General features: G+C 31.5%; 1 protein-coding gene across 1 annotated transcript; it reads left to right on the top strand.

Moving 5' to 3' along the window:
* Nucleotides 1–650: 650 nt before the first annotated feature.
* Nucleotides 651–24267, top strand: LOC129908670 (uncharacterized). Its single transcript, XM_055985332.1, has 3 exons — nucleotides 651–2334; nucleotides 2392–2532; nucleotides 15491–24267. The coding sequence occupies exons 1-3, from the start codon at nucleotides 1351–1353 to the stop codon at nucleotides 15557–15559; spliced, it is 1194 nt and encodes a 397-aa protein (XP_055841307.1). The 5' UTR covers nucleotides 651–1350; the 3' UTR covers nucleotides 15560–24267.
* Nucleotides 24268–24934: the final 667 nt, after the last annotated feature.

Here is a 24934-nt window from a genome sequence, read left to right as displayed (position 1 = left end):
TTTGACGGACCTAAAAATATATGTGTAGGAAGAAATAAATTTTCTCTACACAGGTTACATGTTAAGACGTATTTCTTCTTAAAACAAAATATGAAATGACGTTTTTGCGATTAGTTATGATATTAGCGTTCGTGGATCGATGCGAAGGTCACTACGATGTGAAGGTCACTATTCGCTACGAATGCACCGCTTTAGGGGCTTCTTTGAAGCGAATAACTCACTGAATTCTAATGGTTCAAATGGTTCAATAAAAAAATGTGTAAGAAATCAAAAAGCATAGTCCATAATAATAAAGAAACCCTTCATATTATGGTATAAGACCCCGTTTCCACCTTTTTGCCTTATAATTTTCTGTTTTTCACCTCAGGTTTTGGGGGGGGGGGGGTCATGATCATGATAAACAGGGTGCCCCAAAAGTAATGGATCAAACGAAATATGATGATAGGCCCACCTAAGGGCTATCAGAATTTGGTAACTTGTTCAACCCAAATCCAAATCCTGCAAAGTAGGGATTTTTTTGAAATTTCACGAATATTGCATTTAATCCAAAGCTAAGAATTTGGAATGAACAAGTTACCAAATTCTGAGAGCCTATCAGCATATTTCGTTTGATCCATTACTTTTGGAGCACTGTGTATAACAAAAATTATATATATACAAAAAAAACGGTTATAACAATTTTCAATTTATTTTTTCTGAAAATTTTTCTTTCTAAAAACGCATATTCCAAAATATGTAGGAGCTTAGATACTAGTATATTAATTTCATCTCTGTTTCACAGTTCAGCTGGTTGAAAAGATCAAACATACCTTTTAAACGCACTACAGGTCCTTTTTATTGATTTTTACCACAAAACAAGGACAATACATTCAAATTTTCCACTAGTTCCTTGTGCGCACTCCATGATAAAAGTCGCCTTAGATAGTGAAAGTAGTAAAATTGTTAAAAAACGGAAATCTGCTAAGAATAGTTAACAAAAGAAAACTCTCATTTAATTTAAAGAAACTGTTTCTCATAAAATATAACTATTTCGTCTCGGACATAATAATTGGCTTTATAAATAATAGAGTGTTTACTTTTTGTGTAAAATTTATTATTTTATAGATACCTACCTACTACATTTTGTCTGTGTTGGGTATATTTTTTTAGTGTAGAAAACGGAAATTGTATTTTTCATCTGTTTATTACACTATTTAATCGATAACTCAAATGAAGTTTTAAAGAATGTTTAAAAGAATTTAACAAACGTTGGAAGTTCTTCGAGCAATTTGGAACAGCTTTAATAGTAGTTATAATACCAGAAACAAATTGACAGGAAAAAAATATTTTGCAAACGACAACTGTCCCAATATGTACAAAACCATAAGACATGGGGAGAACAGCTTGCAATACACAATCCTTCCGCAGAACGATGATTCCCGGATTGAAGGTAAACTAACAAGTGCAAGCAGCAACAAAGCGAAATCAAAACGCTCTGTCCGAAGGCGATTCTTTTTTGCGTATCTGGGGCTTTTGTTTGTATGTACTGTGATCATTGGAGCCATTTTGGTTCCGTTCTTGGTCTCTGCAGAGTGCCTACCTAATCCATCTGATTGGTTTTTGAAGACAAAGGCCGCATTCACTGGCAGCTCAAAGCGACTTGCTGAAACCAGTTTGCCAGTGAAGAAAACAAAAACTCTCAGTTCCAATAATACCAGCACTACCACCGATGCAAAAAACAATAATAACCAAATCGAGAGTACAATTAAAGCATATCCTGTGGAAAGCAGTAGCACAGCAATACCACAAATATCAAATCCACAAATAGATATAGAGGAATCAAGGGGTGCAACAGCCTCGGGTAGTACCGAAACTAGTAGTAACGTAGAAGCAACTCAAATCTCAGAATCGCGAATAGGAAATGATTTCATAGCTGAAGTGCGGTTTGAGGGTTTGCGAGGTCAAATGGCATCAAAATTGGCACCAACAATTGTTGTTACCACGGTAAGAAATAATGACCAAAACAAAGTACCCGTCACAGAAGGTAGAATTCCTCCCACACTTACAACATTGATGCTATCAACCATTAGAACAACCTCAATATCTGCGTTTGGTGTTTCAAACAAAACTCATCGTGTTATGCAAGTACCTCTATTAAAGTCAGCTGCAAAGAAGCCCATCATACCACCTGTATTGGCCAAAACAAATTCCCTTGGACGAGAAAGTGTAAAAAGTTCCATCGAAGGCCATCAAATAAAGCACCAGGAAAATGTGAAGAAGGATCCGACTGAGCCAAACGATTGGATACGATCACACTGGCCATACATAGATCCGTCAACATATTTCCAATGGACAGTAAGCTTCTAAAATTTTCTTTGCATAAAATAAATAATAAACATATGTATATTTTAGGGTTACAAAACTGAAGATAGTGTCATACTGCCCGCTATATTAGGAGCTGCCTTGATTGTCGTTATAATGATTGTTGCTTTATTTTTCGTAGCACGTAACAAACGAACTATTGTAAGTTCGGTTCGAAAGCGTAATAGGAATGTAAGTAAACTTTTGGTAGCTTATATGCAGATTATTAAGATTAAGAGCCAATTCCAATATCCACTCTCCGTTATATTATTTAAAGTCAACATTTAATATTAAAAATCAGTCAAATCGAATTTTTAAATTTTTCTTTTTAAATGGCGTCTTTAAATATAATGGAGAGTGAATGATTGGGCCAAAAAGATGTTAAAATAAATGAATAATAAAACGGTTTCATCCACTAACGATCCCTTTAAAGTCATCACGTATTATTAAAGATTTTATAATTCAGAACTTGTTTGTCTTTTTCGTTCACTAAATTTGTCTCGTCACGAATTTCTAATGATGTACCATTTTTTATTTATAAAAAAGTTCTAAAATTAAAAAAAAAAGTTGGTATGCCATTTTTAAGAAAATATTATTCAACACATAATAGCGAAAATTCACCAAATTTATTTTTCAAAACAATTTTTATTGTATACAAATTTTGGTTGAAATCGGCTTATAGTTTACAAGAAATTCATAGATCAAAAAAACCGTTCTATGGTAGGTATCGTTAATAACGGTACAAAAAAATTATTTTGTTTCTTATGTTGGCTCATGCACGTAGAAAATTCATGGCCCACCCTAGAAAAATCAACAGTACCTTACCTGCCACCATGGTCCAGGCTATTTGAAGTTGGCACCCCTAAATGCTAATTTTTTTTCAAACCTGTCAGGTTCGATTGTCCAAGTATAGCCCAAGATTTCTTTTTGCCCACCCTTAGTTCTAAAAATATAAATTTTTTTTTTCATCACAAAAAATAACTATTTTTTATTCAGTGTAAAAATTGTTTGTTTTGCACTGTGGTTCGTTTGCCCAACGTTAGCCACAGATAGCCCATTTGTTTCCACTATTTTTTCAAAAGATATAACAACTTTTTTTCATATCAGAAACCAAAAAAAATGTGATTTTTTCCTGTGAAAAAATCGTTAGTTTAAAACTATGGTTTGTTTGTCAACTTTTATTTTCGCTAACTTACGCTTAGTTTAAAAATTATAGAAGAATTAGTTTTTATTCACCGCACAAAAAAGTGCGCATACACCACAGTGACCTTTTTCAATTTATAATTAAGAACAATTAAATCCATTGATGTTTGCATTGCGCCTCAAATGTTATTTTTTTTACTTAAAATTTTAACTTGATTGAATGTAGACCATATAACATTGCTGTTAAGAAGCTTAAGTTGACATTTCACCTTAAAAACCAAAACATACAAATATTTTTTCAAGTGTAAAAATCATTGATTTTTTGGTTTACCGTATAAGCACCTAGAAAAGCTACATGCTTAGTAAAATATATCCAAATATTTTTAAAAAGTAACAATAAAAACAGAATGGTGTAAAATGATTTCTTTGTCAGTACACGAAAAAAAAAACTTTTTTCAAATTACCAAACTCTTAAAAATCAAAATTAGTTTTAAAAATAAAAAAATTCCTTTTTAAAAAGTTTAAATTAACCATGCTAATTTCAACAAATTACATCACTTTTTTTTGTTAGCCCACCCTTAATTCAAAAGTTAAACCAAAAAAACTTTTTTTCAAATTACCAAACAGGTTGGTCCAACCTTTTAAAAATCAAAATTTGGTTTTTTTTTTCAGTGTAAAAATTGTCCTTTTTAAACTTTTTCTTAAGTAACCATGCTTATTCCAACAAATTTACATCACTTTTTTTTGTTAGCCCACCCTTGGCTCAAATGTGATAACAAAAAATTTTTTTACATTTTACAAATTACCAACCAGGTTGGTCCAACCTCTTAAAAATCAAAATTTGGTTTTTTTTTCAGTGTAAAAATTGTCCTTTTTAAACTTTTTCTCGAGTAACCGTGCTTATTCCAACAATTTACATCACTTTTTTTTGTTAGCCCACCCTTAGTGGGCCCATTGATGTTTGCATTGCGCCTCAAATGTTATTTTTTTTACTTAAAATTTTAACTTGATTGAATGTAGACCATATAACATTGCTGTTAAGAAGCTTAAGTTGACATTTCACCTTAAAAACCAAAACATACAAATATTTTTTCAAGTGTAAAAATCATTGATTTTTTGGTTTACCGTATAAGCACCTAGAAAAGCTACATGCTTAGTAAAATATATCCAAATATTTTTAAAAAGTAACAATAAAAACAGAATGGTGTAAAATGATTTCTTTGTCAGTACACGAAAAAAAAAACTTTTTTCAAATTACCAAACTCTTAAAAATCAAAATTAGTTTTAAAAATAAAAAAATTCCTTTTTAAAAAGTTTAAATTAACCATGCTTATTTCAACAAATTACATCACTTTTTTTTGTTAGCCCACCCTTAATTCAAAAGTTAAACCAAAAAAACTTTTTTTCAAATTACCAAACAGGTTGGTCCAACCTTTTAAAAATCAAAATTTGGTTTTTTTTTTCAGTGTAAAAATTGTCCTTTTTAAACTTTTTCTTAAGTAACCATGCTTATTCCAACAAATTTACATCAGTTTTTTTTTGTTAGCCCACCCTTGGCTCAAATGTGATAACAAAAAATTTTTTTACATTTTACAAATTACCAACCAGGTTGGTCCAACCTCTTAAAAATCAAAATTTGGTTTTTTTTTCAGTGTAAAAATTGTCCTTTTTAAACTTTTTCTCGAGTAACCGTGCTTATTCCAACAATTTACATCACTTTTTTTTGTTAGCCCACCCTTGGCTCAAATGTGATAACAAAAAAAATTTTTACACTGAAAAAAAAAAACAAATTTTGATTTTTAAGAGATTTTTTTTGTTATAATTTTTGAACTAATCAGCATGGTGAATTGAGAAAAAGTGCAAAAAGGTCAATTTTTGCACTAAAATAAAATTGATTTTTAAGAGGTTGGTAGAGTAGAAGGAGGAGGATTTGCCAGGATTTAGGAAAATTGACTTAACGCAAAGTTTTTACGTTTGTTTTAATTTTTTTATATCTGATATTATTATTGACTTTATTATCTTCACTTAAATTTTTTTTCATCTTGATATATTAATTGTTTCTATTTTTAATAATTTGTTAAAAAAAAAACGAAAAGTGATGTGGCAAAACCTCCCTAGGTGGGTGTCTTTGCCACGGGAGGTGGGGAGGGATTGCCAGTTACCTAAATATGAAAATTAATACAAATAAAACCAATAATCATAAACAAAACTTCTTTTTAGCTGAAAATACGAAGAAGGGATTGATTTTTTTAGGATTCTGCCATCCTCTTTTGAAAAAGCTCGCCTCTGGCAAATGTACCCCATGGGTTGCATTTACCATAGCAAAACCTCCCCACAAACAAATGGCAAATGTAGCCCACCAGCTGATCTTTCGAAAATTGACTTATAACTTTTTTATAAGTTAAATAATAAAAAAATCACTTCTCCACAGCATAGTACACATGATTTTCAAAGATATTTGTATGAAAAAGTAATTTAATAAGACAAATATTAAACATTTACGACGGTTATGTAGTCTCTGACTTAATATTACTTATTTTTTATTTGTTTCAACAAAAATAATGTGCACCAAATCTATAGAAAATGTTGTAACGAATAGCTTTATTTTTTGTCGTAGGACATTCTGAAGCCGAGTTGTTCCCAAAAAAACGATACTTTTGGGTGGTTTCGCACCGGTCATCTTTAGTGATAAAGAGTTGATTTTTTTTGCAAAATGCAGGATATTAAGAGGTTAGAAAAATATTGACCATAATATAAGCTTTTTTCGAAATAAAAACGAAAATGTGTTTTTTAACAACTAGAATTTGACTTTAACTGGCTGCCATTTGGTAGGAACTTGGTTTAATACAATGAAATTACATACAAAGATAGAAAATATTATAAGGAAGAGAATGTATGTTAATTTTTTGGTCTACGACATAATGGAGCAAAGATATTAGCTTGGAAGTAAAATATCAAAAAATGCATTTTTGTGAATAACTCCGCTAAAAAGAATGATCAGGTTTCAGGTGTAGAGAAATTGGGTTTAAGCCTTTAAATATACCCCTATCGATCCATGAAATAAAAACTGACAGTGCCTCTGTGCGCAACGTTAGGCCCTTTTTTCCGACGCTTTGACTGGAGTATAGGTATTGGGCAAAAATTTATCAAACTAAATCCAGTACATAAGGTAAAAAAAGGGGTGTAAACCTCGGAATGAATGCTAATAGATTTTTTTTTGCTCAATATCTTCGTTTTGGTATTCTATAACTTACATCAAAAGTCTAGAAAAATCTCATGTCCGCAAGTCGCGATTTTCAAGGTCTAACCGCGAAATTTAGATTTTCGAAATAAGCAATAATAGACAATGGTATTATACACACAAATGATACATGATGGCGATCGAACATACAACTGTTGGGTCAATAGGCGAATGCCTTCAAATTTTCAATTAATTTTTATTTATCATTATCTTAAAACTACCTCAAAGCTAGACAACAAATCATAAAAACTAGACTACTTTACTTATCATTTACTTACAACTAACTTACTGGCCCTATACGGGCACTCTTAGTTATACTTCATTTTTCTTAATTCTAATGCCTTTCGGCCTTATAACTATTTTAGTACTAATATTTCAATGGTTGTTATTTTTCACCAATAATACAGTCAAATAAGTTGAAAAAAGGGATCAACCTCGAAATGAATGCTAATAGAAATTTTTTTTGCTCAATACCTTCGTTTTGGCATTCTATAACATACCTCAAAAGTCTAGAAAAATCTCATGTCCGCAAATCGCGATTTAAGGCTCAAACCGCGAAATTTAGATTTTCGAAATAAGCAATAAAAGACAATGGTATTATATGCACATATGATACATGATTTCGAAATATTTTTTAATGCTGATTCCAAAAAATCTAAAATCAAGGCAATCTGACGTCTCTGAAAAAAGTTATACCTGTTTTTCATCATTCAACCCATATTATTATAACAGTTGCAAACTTACTAAACGAAAAACCCTTTAAAATTATGGTAGAGGAACCAAATTTTGTATGAAGGTTTTCATATCCATTATTATTAGGAATCAAAATAAAAACATTCATATCTATGAAAAAATGGTATTTTTTGAAAAAAGGGCAAATTTTGGGATATGCGCTATAAAACATCCTGGTACATTCTTGGAATTATACTAATAGGCTAATTTTTTTTGTTTCTATCTTTGTTTGGATATTCTATAACTTATATCAAAAATCTAAAAAAATCTCATGTCCGCAAGTCCTAATTTTCCTGGTTTGAAGATAAGGTGTAGATTTTAAAAAATTGAAAAACAACATTTAAGATACTTGTGTCAGATCAACATGAATAAGGTGTATTACTTTTCAGGGATGGTCAGATTGACTTGTTCGTGAGTTTTGTTGAAATAAGAGTTAAAAAATACCTTTAAATCATGACGCTTATGTTGGTATACATTTAAAAATCTAAAGTTTTCGTATTATTTTTTTTTTAAATCTGCACCTAACTTAGTTTAACGTGAAAAATTAGGACTTGCAGACATGAGATTTTTTTAGATCTTTGATATAAGTTATAGAATATCCAAACAAAGATAGAAACAAAAAAATAAGCCTATTAGCTCTAATTCCAAGAATGTACCAGGATGTTTTATAGCGCATATCCCAAAATTTCCCCTTTTTTCAAAAACTACCATTTTTTCATAGATATGAATGTTTTTTTCATTGCCTTATTTTGATTCTTAATGAAAATGGATATGAAACCTTCACACAAAATTTGGTTCCTCTACCATAACTTTAAAGAGTTTTTCGTTAGTTTGTTTGCAACTGTTGTAATAATATGGGTTGAATGATGAAAAACAGGTATAACTTTTTTCAGAGACGTCAGATTGCCTTGATTTTAGATTCATATGTGATGATCGGGAAGTAACCGTGGCCGAAGGCAGTCGCAGCTCTTGGAGCTAGTAAAAGTTTAACGTAAAGTTATATTATCTGGACGAGTTACTAATGGGTCTGTGGGATTGCCCCAACCCATTCGTATGTCCAACAAACACGTGTGACTTATAAGTCAACACCAGCAATAGATAATTAGCCACAGCTAATTAATTCAAATAGTGATGGAGATCCGGACGAGTCACTTACGGGTCTGCGGGATGCCCCAACACGTTCGTGTGTCCTGCAAAGAACGTGCGACTTTGAAGTCGACATAAATCATCAACAGCAACAGACAATTAGCCACAGCTAATAATAACACAAAAAGTGACTAGGATGGATAATTACATCGCCATAAAACAGGGAAACTAGTATGTACAAAAAGTTAAACTGTGCTAACAGTACAACATAACACACCACAACAGTAAATAGCGGCATTTCATCGCACGCTATATCCATACAAGTAAGCGGTACGAATCATAACGGCGCATCGAAACACCTGATGCTAAAACTGAAAGCATATTCCCTAGTACATCTAAAATACTTTAAAACATATTCGCCAGTTAATTGATTTAATTTCATCTAAATTGAATGTTTTATTGTTTGCTACAATGTTATTGTCCTCATCCTAGTATCTATGTAATCAAAATTCCGTGATCTATTTTGTATTAGTGTTGAGCACATTCATACTACTTTACTGACTATTTCATTTTGTATCTCCTACCAAATGTATCTATACTATTTTATAAATTAAGAAGAGCTATCGCTCGTAAAGATAGAGAAACAACATCAATGTATACCAAAATGTATCTTCCTCTCTACACCATTAATCGAATCTTTCACTCAGTCACCCTAAATGTATATCTCAATGTTAAAATGTTGCTCATACACTCTCGTATACTGTGATTTAAATTGTATGTTTAATGTATATATGGCGCTCTCGCTTCATAAACTCAAAAGAAACAAAAAAAGAAAAGAAACGAAAAAAAAAAAAAATAAAAATCTAAAGCAATATGTTAGATTTTAAGCATATCACTGCACTGGCCAGTTTTCGTATGTATGTAGTTTTAAGATAGGTTAAGTTTATTGTATATATGTATTCGTGACTACCGTCACAAACAAATTCAACTAAACGCTTATGAGCAAAAGCAGTCCAACCATATATTTAGTTTTATATAAATACTGACCGCCACGAGGCTTTACAAAAAAAATACTCGAAAAAGAAGGCAATACTTTATAGCCACTTTAGTACAATAAAAGCTATTGTTAGAATAAGATATAAAATGTAACCTAACTTTGAAGACTCAATAAAATTCAATTCAAAATTAGATTCATATGTGCATATGTGTCTTTTAAAAAATCGCGACTTGCGGGCATGAGATTTTTCTAGACCTTTGAGGTATGTTATAGAATGCCAAAACGAAGGTATTGAGCAAAAAAATTTTTATTAGCATTCATTCCGAGGCTGTCCCCTTATTTGACTGGATTACAAGAAATAATTAAAAAAAAAAAACTTGGAAGTATATCAATTTTGTTCTTATTTTAAAACTTACAAACTGATTAAAACTACTTATAAAATTATGAATTTCAACTATTCGTTATGATCCTAAGTTAAAATAAGTGTGTAACACAGCTAAATAAAATACAATAAAGGTATTTTATTTAGTTTTAACTATAATTATTGTGTTACTTTTGTCCCCAGAGCGTGAATCTTACGGCCGATTTCTTCACAGAGTCCTAGCGCTAATACCGATCCTAGTCCTAAAGTTAGAACTCAAATCGGTACCAAATCATTTCTTGACTCAGGTACTAAGCCTTAGAACTGTCAGTTTAGGACCGAGTACTAGTTAGGACTCGGTACTAGCTAGCTCCTCAAAATCAGCTAGGACCTGGTTATTATACCAATCGTTAGTACTCAAAGTACTTCACAAAAGTACTAAGCCCTAGTACTGTCAAATTGGTACCGAGTATTAGTTAGGACTCCGTATTAGTTGGACCTCAAAATCGGTAGTCTAACTGTTAGGACTCGAATAAAAGCAAAAGATTTTATTTATTTTAAGAGAAATTTGCCAGATTTGTTAATTTCTTTGGTGTTGTTTCGTTTGACAAGTTTTTTTTGTGATTTTAATGTTTTGAACGATTTTTAAAAAAATTACCAGAAAAACCTGAAGTGACAAATGCAATGCAAGAACGGGAAAAATAGAAAAAAGAACACTTCTTGATGAAGAAGTGCCAAAAAAGTATATCGACTTTGTTCGATCTTTCTAAAAGTTAAAACCAAATCAAGAAAGATGGTCTTTACAAGGACGTTCTTCATTTGCATTTCTCAAGGCCCCACAAAGATAGAAGCCAATTATGAGTAAAGTTACACTCATACCTGATATAGCCATTGATCTCCCAATCAATTTCTTACGTGCAGAAAAAATTGCAATAGCAATTCAGTTTTTAAATTCTGTAGGTATTATGGAAACATAAAAACAATAAATTGTTGGCACAATAGATTTTTTATTTTTTATAAATAAAAATGTCCTATAAAAGTATAAATGGAGCCACATGTAAATAACATTCGCTCAAAGTAGGGTCTTTCGAATCCATTTTTCGGGAGGACTTCAACAGTTCTTGAATCCAAAGCTATCACAAAATAATATCTGTTTTATCTACAAATAGTTATGGAGGCCATGTGTAAACTCGGCTACAAGTCGTGGTAAGAGATATAAACACACAAAAAAGAAATGCGCTTTAAAAATTGTTATTTTTATTGAAATATATGTATAGATACAAAAATCTATACGCCAGCTGTCTGTTATATTTTAACAGAACTCTTCCTGTAGGTTCAACCGTTATTAGCCCAAATTATTAAAGAAATTCCTCATCATTGTTGGTGAACTGGTTATTAGCTTTGGCAATATTTAATAAATAAGATCATTCCATTTTTTAATGTGACACTTCCTGATCGAACTTTAATTTTTTATTTCTTGTTGGGTCTTCTTAAGCTTTTTAATATCTTTTTAAATATCTCTTCATTGGTGATTTTATTTATTTAACGTTTTTTTGTCTATTTTGTTTTGTTTAATTTGCTGAAATATCAAAATAAAATATTTCAAACATCAAAATATTGTCGAAATGACAGTTAGACCAGTTTTATACGAATTATTTCTTAGGACCGCGTTAAGAACTTAGATCAGGTCCTATAAATGTGAAGAAATGCTCAGGCACTAATAGTCTAGGAGCCGGCAGCATATTTTGGCAGTTTTGATATAACCGAAATTCGAGTGTGCACATATCTAGATATGCACCACAGTATGTCAACGGTAAAAGTCTGGCAGTGATCTTTTTCAGCTTTTGCTTGCCAGACGCATCCAAAGTGCAGCAAAAAAACAACTTTTGGCGTTTTGGTATAACCGAATAAATGATACACCAAAAAATCATAAAAAATTCCCTGATTTCGAAACTGTGGGTACCGCAAGTTTCTTTTTCAGCTTTCCCTCCGCCAGACCGCTTTAAAGCATTTTTAAGTGCATTTTTCTAATAAAAAACCGAATTACTTATTTTCTGTTAGGTATAACCGTATGATGGTAACAAATTAATATTCTATGTCTATTCCTGGTCTAGAAAATATAATTATTCGCCAGCTATTTTTCAGCCTTCCCTCTGCCAGACGCATCCAAAGTGCAGTCAAAAATCAACTTTTGGCGTTTTGCTAGGAATTAACCGAATAAATGATACACCAAAAAATCATAAAAAATCCCCTGATTTCAAAAATGTGGGTACCACAAGTTTTTACTTGCGATATAGGTACTATAGGGCAAGTTTAGGTTTCAAAAAAAAAATCGAACTCGAGATAACAATTTTACATGACATTACGATGATGGAGAATGCCAAAAAAGTGGGTCCGGCAATTCTGTCTGTCTGTCTGTCTGTCTGTCTGTGTGTACCTCGAGCTACCGCCTAAACTAATGGAAAGATTTTCTTCAAACTTGGTAGTTAACAGTTTTGGGTGATTCCCTAGAGGACAAATTGAAATTTTTTTTTAGGACCAAAATTAACGGTACCTGTCATATAACGGAAATAGAAAAGTTAATTTTTTTCAAAAACGGCTCTAAGGATTTTGATCAAAACATTTGTGTGTAGTGAAACACATAAAAGCTTCTTTTGGAAATAAAAAAAATATTTTTTGTACCGTTATTAACGGTACCTGCCGTAGAACGGTTTTTTTGATTTATGAATTTCTCGTAAACGACAAAACAGATTTCCGTCAAAATTTTCATACAGAAACGTTTAAACAATTATTATTTAAATTTTTTTTTAATTTTTAAAAAAACATATTTTTGGATTTTTAAAAAATATTTCAAAATTTTTTTTTGAAAAATCAATTTTTTGGAAACGGGTCGGTGAAAAATTTTGAAATTCCGTTTTTATGTGTAAATTAATTATTTCTTCAAAATTGCACACCAAATTTTTTTTTGAAAAATGTTAGAACATTTTTATATATAAAATATTATTTTTTTAAAAAACGGCTCTAACGATTTTCGAAATTTTTTTTCTAAAAATTCCTTTTTATACAAGAAATAAAATGGCATACTTAGTTTTTTGTAAAAGATCATATAAAACGGTATTTAATTATTTATAAAATAAGATTTTATTTTTTTTGCACCACTTATGAAATTCCGTGAAAATATCAAATTTTAAATTTTCTCTTATTTTGTTCAATGAAAAGCTTAAACATTAGAGTAACTTTTACCATAAGAGCAAGTACGTGCGACCCCAGTCGTGCAATTTATTTTTTTCAGCTTTCGCCCCGCCAGACCGCTTTGAGGCATTTTGAAATGCATTTTTCTAATAAAAAATTAATAGCTTATTTTCTGTTGGGTATAACCGTATGATGGTAACTAATTAAAATTCTATGTCTATTCCTGGTTTAGAAAATATAAGTTTAAGCCAGATATTTTTCAGCCTTCCCTCTGCCAGACGCCCTTAAAGGTTTCCAAAACAGGTTTTTCCATACAAAAAACACCTAGTTTCTGTTTTTTTCTTATAAAATTGAAATAATATTTTTTTGTTTAGAGTAACCATATGATGGCCAAATATTAGGTTTCTCTGCCTTTTCCTGATTTAGAAAATGTAAGTTTAAGCCAGTTTTGTTTCAGCATACCCTCTGCCAGACGCCCTAAAAGGTATCTCAATAGTACGGGAAAGTTAGATTTTGCTATATGAGGGTCTGGGAAAAAATCCGAAATGCATTTTGACTTCAGGGCTCGAAAGGCATAAAGAAAGGCATAATAAAAATGTTAGTTTTTCACATAACTCGCCTATTTTTGAACCTACAGAAAAACAATGTATGACAAACTTGAAATAATTTAACTTTCTACAATATATGTTAAAAAACATTTTTCGATTATCTATCCCTTTGGTTTAAAAGTTAGTATTTCTTAGGACCGCGTTGTTAAGAACTTAGATCAGTACCCATGTTCTGTAACTTTTATCCCTGGCGATAAAATATTTGAATGACTTTAAAATCCATTAAATCTCATCAAAATAAAAGAAATTTTGTTCCAGATCATAATTTATTAATTCATAATATCTGAATTTGAAAGACATTTTGCTTTATTTATGGAAGAAAATTGATTTTGAAGACGTTGAAAAACGTTTATCGCCAGTGATAAAGTTACAGGGGCCCAGGTCCTATAAATGTGAAGAAATGCTCAGGTCATAAACAAAAAATACCAAGACTGGAAACTTTCGTACGTCTTTCCCCACGAAACCCTGTTGTGTACAGTGCTGTCTGTGAATATATGTGAAAGCCACCACGTTGGTAAATGACGTTAACACGCACACATTTATAGATTCACGACATTCACCACACATTTGACGATAGGTTCACGACATTCACCACACCTCGCATCTTGTAGGCAAACGTCAGTTGACCGCCGAGTTTCCAGTCTTGGTATTTTTTGTTTATGGCTCAGGTACTTTTCCTTAGGACCGAGTACTAGTGCTAGGACCTGGTCTAGCTAGATCGGGTACTAGGCTGACTTAGGACTCATGTGAAGATATTGGCCGTTAGAATAATTATCACACCTACATGAGAGCTTCAATTTATCAAAGCTTAACTACATCCTTTTCTAGATAAAAAAAAAAACAATCTTTTAGAAGGCACATTTTGATATTTGTTTTTCCAACAATCACAGGAGCACAAACCCCAAAAGTAAAAAATGTTACTTAAGTCCCCGTTCTCCCCTAGTAGTTATTATATGACCTTGAAAGTGTAAAAAAATTTTAAAAAAGTTGGCATTGTAAGGTTGAAACTTCTATAGAATTTAGTTTACCAATCGAGAAGTTCAAAAAAATATTGCCAGATTTTTTGACGTCCACAAGTTCCTGCCAGACTAACTTAAAGATGTGCATTAAATTAAACTTTATTCTGTAAAGTCGAAATTTATATGTGAATTTTTCTAAGCGATTTTTTTAAGTAGGAATGTGCAATTACAGCCGGTTCTGGCCAGTATAAGTCCTTGGCAGGTTAGTGGAAGGATGCAATTTTCTAAAAAATTACTTAAAATCAAAACAAACAAAAATATTTAAAAACAACGGCACCACTTACAGTTTTGAGTGATACCTTTTTAAAAGCTCATATTGTGCAATTAATTTTAAATTTTAAATCAAAATATTTTAATGAATCGTTTTTGAAATTATCGATTTTAAATGTAAAATTAGGGAAAAAAAAACTTTGAAAAAATACATTGAATACTAATTTTTTCAAGAATTTGAATTTTAATACCATTGCACGTCTGACATTTTTTTTTAACTTTTCGATGGATAAACAACTAAATTCTATAAAAGTTTCAACCTTACAATACCAACTATTTTTTAAATTTTTACACTTTCAAGGTCATATATGTACCTATATAAAATGCAGGGCTGAAGCCTGCCAGACTAAGCATGCTATAAATCACCACTATAAGAATGTTTGGCCTTACAAGAGATACCTTACTCAGTTGTGCCACTAGCTCTCCTACTACCTATTTGATTTATGCTTCTCTTGAGTTTTATTTTATATTATATTTACGTACGATTTTGCTATATTGCAGGACATTGAAGAAGCCGGAGAGGACAACACGACCCTTCTAACAAATTCAAACTTGTCTGACGATGATTAAATCAGCGACTTCTAGGTAACCATTAAAGATTTATTTAACAGTTAAAATTCAAGCGTAGCTTATGCCGTCTTGCAAAATAAAATGCAATCAAAAGGAAGAGTTTAAAACTCCAAGCAGAGCGCTTTTCACAAATAAACTGAGTTTGATCTTAAATTTAATAAAAAATATGTAATAATGTAATATATTCTTACTAACAAACATAAATACATACATATGTGTACTCTCCACTCATTTATTTATATAAAAAAATAACACAAAAACTTAGAATATAGGTATATAAAACAAAAAGTATTACAAATTTGTTTAAAGTAAAAAAAAAAAACAAAAAAGACTGTAAAAGATAAAAAAATTAATATTTACAACAACAACAAAAAAATCAAAATATACCTAAATATATCTACATTATTAAAGATGTGCAACCATTATACATATACATGTGTATTTATGAATTAATGTGTACATTTCCGGTTAATTTAAGTTCAAAATTTAAACCTTTTAAAGCAACAACTAAGGAACCGCGTAGTGTAAGTTTGTTTATAAAAATAATATAATAATAACGACAACTGGATACCTTTATTCAAAACAAATTGATACTATATATTATACAAACAAAAATTCAAATATATAAAAAAGGAAACCCGAAAAAAAATTAGCGAGAAAAATAGTTATTTTTGTAAAAGTGTGATAGAAGTAGATAGAATTTATCCTTTTTTATTTGAAGTATAGAGAATCAAAAGATTAAATGCAACCATAAAAACAAATTATGAAGATATATACTGCAAATTTAATTTGTAGCACGTCTAATGTCCTGGCTTGCATACTATTGTTGTTGTAATACTTTAACCATTAGAATACGATTACATCAGACACTTTGGACATATTATATGTCGAAAAAAAATTACTGAAACGTCCAAAATCAAGCGGTTGCCTTGAGAAAAAACAAATAATTTCGGAAGCGAAAAGTTTAACATCCAAGTCTAAGGCATTTTTGTAAGTATTTTTGTAAATAGGGTGAAATAAGGGTTAAATGAACTCTCATATTTGTACACTTAATAATGAAAGCGAAATAAGTCCCTGCTAAAAAAAACCTGAAAGTTAAAAAAATTATATACTACTTAACGTATTTTATCAATTTCCATTTTTGAAGTTATACTTCTGTTGCGGCGTTGGGGTATGAAAATTCACAGTAGGTAGGGGAAATACGTCCAAAATGACATACACGGACAATATGACAAAACCAGCCTTAACTTGAAATGTGAACCACATGTAACACTACCTCCTAGAAGGTGAAACCAATGAAATTTGAAATTCTGTCAAAATAACAACTCATTTGACAGCCGCAAACCAAAAATATAAAGTAAAGTTTGTTTATAGGAGCTGTTTTTTTAATGGGGTTGGGCTAATTTTGTTATTTGGTGAGTTGCATGTGACAGTTTTTAACGACAGTTTACAATACAAAGTTTAAAACTAATTAATATTTTTTATGAAATAGGGGTTTAAAACAGGGTTTTGTATAAAAATGTGTCAAAACTACGATATGGACAAAATGACATACCTTCAACTTCATAGAAATTGTTATTGTTTTTTTTTATTTTAACTTAAAATATGCCACTGAGGTATAAGCGAACTTCCGACCGCAAATCATGGTTCAGGGGATGTGGGCGCCATTGAAGCTGCTAATAAAAACAAATTGCGCGGGCTTGCAACATCAAAAACATTTGGTGTCGCGCAGGCTATATTAGGATGAAGCGCAATGGCCACCAACAAGTTTTTTAAAGCTAATACAAAGTACTATACTCTGTCCGATAAAAATTGGCAGTACAGGCCTTATGGGAGAGCTTTTTCAAAATCAGTGGGACCTAACGACTGCCAAAAAGCAATTCACGAAAAATATGCCCCTGAAACACACAAGAAAACCACAGACGCGCCATGGCATTGTTGTTGTAATTTCTTTACTAAGCGAAGTACACCCTCCTATGACCGATCTGCCACACGATCTGTGGCAGAATGAAACTCAATGATAAAACTTTTCAGGATTAATGCTTTTTCAAGCTTTTAAAATGAAAAAAAGCATTATGTGTTGTCGTGGTGTTGGTGGCTGTTTGTTTTTTATTTTGTGTATGAAGGAAAACAGTTATTGTCAACATTTTGACATGCATTTTAACATTTCAACAGGAAAAATAGTTTACCCTTGCTTGGGGTCGGGCTGTGTTTTAAATGAGTGAATTTTTTGTTTTGTTATTTTGGTGTTAAACGAAAAATTAATTTTTTTTTTCGTTTTTGTGAAATTTTACCGATAAAATGGTAACGCTGGTACCTTTTCGAAACATTTTTTTCGGATAATACGGCATCGCTGTGTGAGCTTTTTTATGTGATAGACATATCCAGAAGGCGTGAAGCAGAGTGAGATGCAAATGCCCTATCTTCCCTGTACTGCCAATTTTTATCGGACAGAGTATAGGTATATTGAAGTTAGATTTCCTTTGAAAATCTACTCTTGCCAACTTATTTGTTCATATAAAACGTCATATGTCGTTTTGTCCATATGACCTATGTTATTTTGTCCATACGATATGGACAAAATGAATTTCGATACTTTTTTTTCAATGTTTTTAAAAACTACTACAAAATGTTCCTAATAATTCAAAGAATTAATAAAAAAATGCAAAGATTGTGTTATACACCACGGGTATTATTTTATTGACGAAAAAGCTTATGGTATGTCACATTGGACGTACTTCCCCTACACATAAAAAGGAAATATCTTCCAAACTGACATTGGTCGCCAAATTGTCAAGTTTTGTCAGCTACCGTAATTCTTAGTTGTTTTAAATTGCTGACGAAAAACGCACAAAAACCGAAATACCACGCACACCACTAATTTTGTAGCAATTTATTGACCTTTTTCCGAGAAGTAAAACGAAGAAAATTTTTTATTTTTCTATTTATAATTTTTTCAAATGACATTTTATAAATTAAAACAAAAACAAATTTCCTTTTTAAGCCTAGTACGCTGCTGATGCGAAACGAAAAATTTTCAAGTCTCCAAAGTCGACAACGAAAATGGGCACGTTCAAACAGTTAACATAAAGCTATCGGATAGCTTTTTGTTGTTGTAAACAATGTTAAAAATTAGCAAAGAAACGAACCATTTTCTGTCAAAAAATAATCTGAAGGTATCCGAGAATTTCTGGTATACCTCACGTATCCGATTGATCAGCTGATAAACACTTGCCCTTTTTTTATTTTGATTACTTTTTGCGCGACTATTCAGCTTGAAAATAAAATAAATTTGCAAGAAATATAGTTAAATCGATTGTGCAAGTACTAAGTAACAATAAAAAAAAGGAATTTGCTCAAAAGAATCAATTTTCTTTTTTCATATTTTTTTGTTGCTGCTTTGGCAAGCTATCTGGATAGCTTTTCGTCCAAAAAGATATTCCAGATACGGGTATCCCAGATAGCCTATCCGATAGGTGTTTGAACGTGCCCAATGCTTACGAAAAAATATTATCGAGTATTCTGTCAAAGTCAAAATAAAAAAATTCAAAATTGATTTAGAATCAAGAAAATAATTTTTAAAGTCAGAAATAAATGAATTAAAAGTGAAAAAACCGTCAACAATGTTCTTGGAGTCAAGAAAAATGCACAGGACAGTAAAAAGTAAGGGACAAATGAATGAAAACTCTCCAATTTTTCGCTATAGCTGTGACCCATTCTTTTATTAAATAAAGTTAACTTTGGTTTTTGTGTCAAAAAAATCGTTGTATTTGTTTTTGTTAGATTTTGTTAGGAAATTTCAACTTTGATTTAGAAACGACTAATGTTACATTTTGTTGATCTGTCAAAACAAAATTTTTTGAGATCAATTTTATGAATGACAAGAAGGAATTAATTTGGTACTGAAATAATTCTTTTAAATTGAATTCTAAGCAAATTGAAACAAAAATATGCATTACATAATTTCAAATATGAAAACAAACAAAAAATTCTTTTCTCACATCTTCCCCTCTCATCCCCATTTAGTTGTGTTTGACAGATAAACATTGAAACTCAAGTCCAGAAGCTGAGTTGGAAAAAGTTACAAAATGTAACTATTTGACACTTCAACATTGGATTTAGGAACGATGTTGTGAGGCCACGATGTTACACTTCGTAACTTTTTTCTTATTTAGGAACGATGAAAGTTAACTATTGTTAACAAGAGTTAACATCGGCGAATAAAAGAACGCACTTCTACGTACTGAAAAACGAAAAGCAAAACGAAATTTTCCGTTCAGGATTTCGTTAAAGAAATTTTGTATGGAAAATTTCTTTTCGCTTCAGCAGAGTACAAATTTCCTGTTTAATACGATTGAAATATAAAAATTAAAGACCGACCTGAAAGATTGGTGCCCATTTTTGACAAACTAATTTTGACAACGTTCGGATGATATAACTTTATTTTGTGTACTGTGACCCAAACAGACCTTAATATATCACATAGTTTAAAAAATAATTGTCATACCAATGATGTTTTAAACAAATTCTAAGCAGTTGAAAAAAAAAATTAATTTGCTAGCACAGATTTAAATCAGTTGAAAAGGTTAAGCCCAGAGAATTCTCCGGGCTAAACACCTAAGCCCGACACGGACTAAGGTGTTCTTGCATTTAACATGTAAATTGCTTAGCCCAGACTCCGTTTTTTTTTGTTCCAGTTAAGTCAGGTCGTAATAAAAACACACTTACCCCTCTATTCTGACAAACCTCACAAGTCACAAAAACCTCACAAGGTGATCATAATTCGATTTTGTGAGAATTTATTTCTCACAAACTTCTTTCTAGCAAAAGTCCACCTTGTGAGTTGTGGCCTCCTTCAGGGCAGATCACAAATTCGAAAACCTCACAATATCAAATTCAGCTCAAATTCACAACTAAGAATTACGGTAGCTGGTTGTCTACCGTGGCAGCTGCCCGCGGCAGTCGAAACAGTTGGCAGTTTTGCACATTGAATATAAGTTTCGCCAAGGAACCACGGACTTTTCACATGCTCGAGCAGCAACTACCTTTTTTCCAATCCACTAAATAATCAAAAAAAAAGAAAAATAAAACATCCAAAAGTGTAAAACATAAAATTTTCACAAACTTCTTGACAGTTTTACATTTTGCCAACACTAAGGGCCTTATGAATAATGAATCGCTAAACACACGTTTAAGTATCGTCGGGTTTAATTTTACCGTCGCGTTAAATTGGGTTTATACTAATAATCAAAATAAACACTTTTAACTAACTAATTGTTTAACTAATTGTGCTTCTATTAGCTGCGTTCCTTTGGAAATATTTATCTACTTTTTAGTACTTAAAGCTGCTTTGAACTACTTTTTCAGTATAGCAAAGTAGATCAAAGTAGTTTTAAGTACTAAAAAGTAGATAAATATTTCCAAAGGAACGCAGCTATTACCAGATCTATTACATTTGTTGTCAAAATGACATAATTGAAGTGACATTTGTAATAATGAACAAAAATATAACTACAAAATACCTACATACCTTCATATATTTTTATTTTGGTTGTAAAAATTAAAAAATGGAGCCCAAGCAAGGAGGCCAAAAGTGCATTAAAAAAATGTTCATCTATTGTGAAGTACGACGATAGACTGACTCAATACAATGGTGTAGTTGTGGCAGCAGCTGAGCAAAAAGTTGAGAATTATTCAACTTGCGCTACAAGCTACAGCCACAGCTACACCATTGTATTCAGGGGGTTAGTTTTCTTTTCTGAAAGTAATGAATATTTATTAATAAAAAAGATAAATATTTATAAACAAATACATTTTTCCATTTACTTATTTAATAAATTGCCGCCAATATTATTAATTTTTCTCAACAGCTTGTTGACTTGACAAATGTTTTTTTTTTTGCTGACAAATGACAGTACAAACCGTGCGTTTACATTTAACCGCGCGTTTATAGTTCAGTTTCCCAACTATAAAATTAACGTGGCGTTAACCCTTAACCTGACTATTAAATTGGTTATTGGTATGGAGAAATATTTAACGCTCAGTTAAATATTTAACTGAGCTTTAAATTTGATTATTGGTAAGGCCCTAAAAATCTATTTCGAATCCGCAAATGCGGAGCTTCCACATGAATTTGGACATCTGCATCAACCTCCGCATACGCAATAATCAATGCGGATTTTCATGCGGATGCAAAGAAGTTGAATGGAAAAGTGCAAAAAGTCTGAATGTTAATGGAGATCTTTCTTTCCGGACAAAAATAAGAGCCAATGTCGAGATAAACCTTCTTCATTTTGAAGACTTTAACGACTACTTCAACCCACTCTACAAGGCAATGTTCTAAGGGAACAATTATTTAGTAGCGCGGGCTTAATTAACCAACCTCTGTGTAACCGACGTCAATTTATCTTATTAAATACAAAACAAAACTTTTTATTAATAACTGTATCATTGTTTTAATTTATTTATATTCATTTTGTATTACAAGATCTTATACATCCGCATCCGTATTTGTAGATGTGAACTTTCAAAAATCCGCATTCGCATCCACGTATGTAAAAAAAATTCGCATCCGGCTGCTGCGCGGCAACAATGTTGGCTTGCCGTGCATAATGAATACGCGCCTTAGATTTGTTATCAAATCTTATTAAGTGATGGGATTAATAATAATTAAAAACATATTGTAATAACCAAGTTGTTGTTTCATTAAATATGTATTTTTTTTTCATTTAGTATAATTTACTTGAGAGAAAATCGAACGTATAAATGCAATCTTGTAAGTAAAAATGCCTTAGTCTGGATTATCTACATGTATGTTGACTTAAATAATAAATCATTTGTTGCTTCATAGTTCCAAGTTCAGTTTTAAAATACGCTCTTGGTAATATCGAATATAAGCCACTTAAGTGCCCCTCATTTATGCCTTTGGTCAAAACTGGATCTAAACGTAACTAAACGGTGTAAACTCTGAGTTAACCTGGTAAACGTGTTAAAGTGGTTGTGTGTCAAAATTTTGTATGAGTTTGATAGTTTGTTTACCACATTAACCATTTTACTAGGTTTAATCGGGGAAAACACCGTTGCATGAACACCCCTAATAATATTATACTGACGGTAAATATCTTTTCTGACAAAACTAAAATTTGATTTTTTTTTTCGTTTCCAAGAAAAAAGGATTTATAGATAGTTTAAAGTTTAAGATGCACGGGTGCTTTCATAATTGCATGGTTGCTTTGTTTACATGCGGTCATTTGCGATCAGACTAATGTCAGAAAAACTATTTGCGCATGTATTTTACTTTGAATTTATGAACACTTTTTCTGATTTGCGTCATTTGTCAAAATTTTTAAGTTGCAATTCAGCCTCTTCTCCAAAATTAACAATATATTATCTTATTTCCATCCTTTAAGAAAAAAAACTTTTTTTTTAAACATTTCTGTCAATATTTACAAATTTATTATATCCAAGAAATTCGCGGCTATTTTTGTTATTTTGACTTGAACTTTGAATTTCCAATTAACAATTTGACAGAATTGAGAAACAAAGAAAAGCTGTATCATCTTTTACGTCATGTTCCTTCTTTCTTTAAGTTTAAATTCATTGCACATGAGAATTTTTTCATTTGCACATTTGCGCTGCAAATATTTGCGTTTTACATTTATGAACACCTGACATTTGTCATTTGGATTATATGAAAGCTTTGCATTCGTCAGACTTGCGCAACCATGCATTTATGAAAGCATCCGTGGTCTAGGTCTAGGCTGATCGTATAAAAAAATTTGCGGGTATTTATTATTGTAAGAGGGTATAAGAAAATATTTTGTTGGTTTCATTTTCTGTCGATCTTAAAAAAAATTGATTTCTATGATTTCAAAAACTATTGATTGATATAACTTAATTTAATAATGTGATGGAAATAAGAATTAAGTGTGGAATTTTGGCTTTTGAAAAAAGTATCATTGAAAATTATAAGTGTTGCCGTCGTTTTTAAATAAGTTTTTTTTATTTTGATTAATTTTTTAGAAAATTGCCTCTGGCCTATAGTAAAAAATGCTTGTATTTGACTCCTCTACAGGAATCTGGTTTTTATTTATACCGCGTTAGTTATCGTACTCCTGTCAAAGATGGCTAAAGCCGACTTTTCATGAGTCGATTTTAACCGCACAATATGTCACACGGCTGAAGTCAACTAGGGTCTTTCTTTGCGGATTGTCACTTAAGTCACCTGCGGCTTACATGCACACGAGTCGACTTACGCCGAAAAACTTCGTCGCACGGCAAAAATCGACTCATGAAAATTCGGCATAATATGTATTTGTCGTTAGCAGATTATATATAGTACGTTAAGTGGCCCATACACACCACATTTTTGTGCGCACAGGTATCATAGCACAACCCGTGGCCACACCTATCGTGACACCGACACCAAAAAGTTTTAATTTTAGTCGCTCCGGTGTGCGCACAGATTAGCTGTGTTTGAGCGGGCGGGCCACACCACACCGGAAAGGTATGTCTGTCAATAAAGTTTGATTTTTATTTAGGCTTAACTTCATTGGCCCAAAAAAATGAAGAAGTGCAAAAGTGAAAATTTTCGAACTAATTTTGTGGTGATTTCCCGGAATGAACTTACGAAAATGATTCAAAAACCTTAAATTTTGTTTGTACAAAAAAGGGATACCTACCTAACGTTTTACACAAACGAATTGCGATAGTTAGAAAAAAAATTCCTTTGATACTTTTGAAAAATTGGGACATGTAGCCAAGCCTTAAACCTGAATAATTTTAAGATGCAAAACATATTTGCACTAAGGGTAGAGTTGCCTATTTTAGGCCGTCTCCAGTTCTCGTTAAAACTAGTGATTTCGTAGTGTTAATTCCAAATTTTCGCTCTTATGCTTTTCTAACATATAATAAGAGCAAACGTTTGGAATAAACCCTACGAAATCACAGTTCCGAAAGGTGGCCGGAAACTGGAGACGGCCAAAATTAGACAACTCTACCCTAGAACCCGATCTAAAAACAAAACAGATTTAAATTCCAAAAATAAAATTGTTAGGTATGTAATTTAAAAATAAACACACACACAAATAATCTAAGTACATACATCTCTATATTTATACGAACTAAAACACAAATATTTATAGTTATACTCTTAATTCCGCCTTAATCCGCACTTCATTGTTACTAGAAAACATCGCCCCCAAATACTTACATTATATAATTTTAAAATGTATCCTTCATTGTAAACTGTAATGAAAGAAAAAATAACTACAATAATTTAAATGTGCTTGTTATCAAATATTTATGAAACTGATCAAATTGATTTCAAATATTTCTTCTAGCCCAGGGAAATTAGTAATTTAAATCGCATTTTTC

The sequence above is a fragment of the Episyrphus balteatus genome, chromosome 2 (genome assembly GCF_945859705.1).
Source record: "Episyrphus balteatus chromosome 2, idEpiBalt1.1, whole genome shotgun sequence".
Classification (NCBI taxonomy): Eukaryota; Metazoa; Arthropoda; class Insecta; order Diptera; family Syrphidae; genus Episyrphus; species Episyrphus balteatus.
This window is presented reverse-complemented; position numbering and strand designations above follow the sequence as displayed.

Excerpts from the sequence above, each read along its gene's own strand:
- LOC129908670 (XM_055985332.1), top strand. The coding sequence starts at position 1,351 with ATGTACAAAACCATAAGACATGGGGAGAACAGCTTGCAATACACAATC. Across the intron at positions 2,335-2,391 it reads CAACATATTTCCAATGGACA|GGTTACAAAACTGAAGATAG; the intron begins GTAAGCTTCTAA and ends TGTATATTTTAG. Across the intron at positions 2,533-15,490 it reads TTCGAAAGCGTAATAGGAAT|GACATTGAAGAAGCCGGAGA; the intron begins GTAAGTAAACTT and ends GCTATATTGCAG.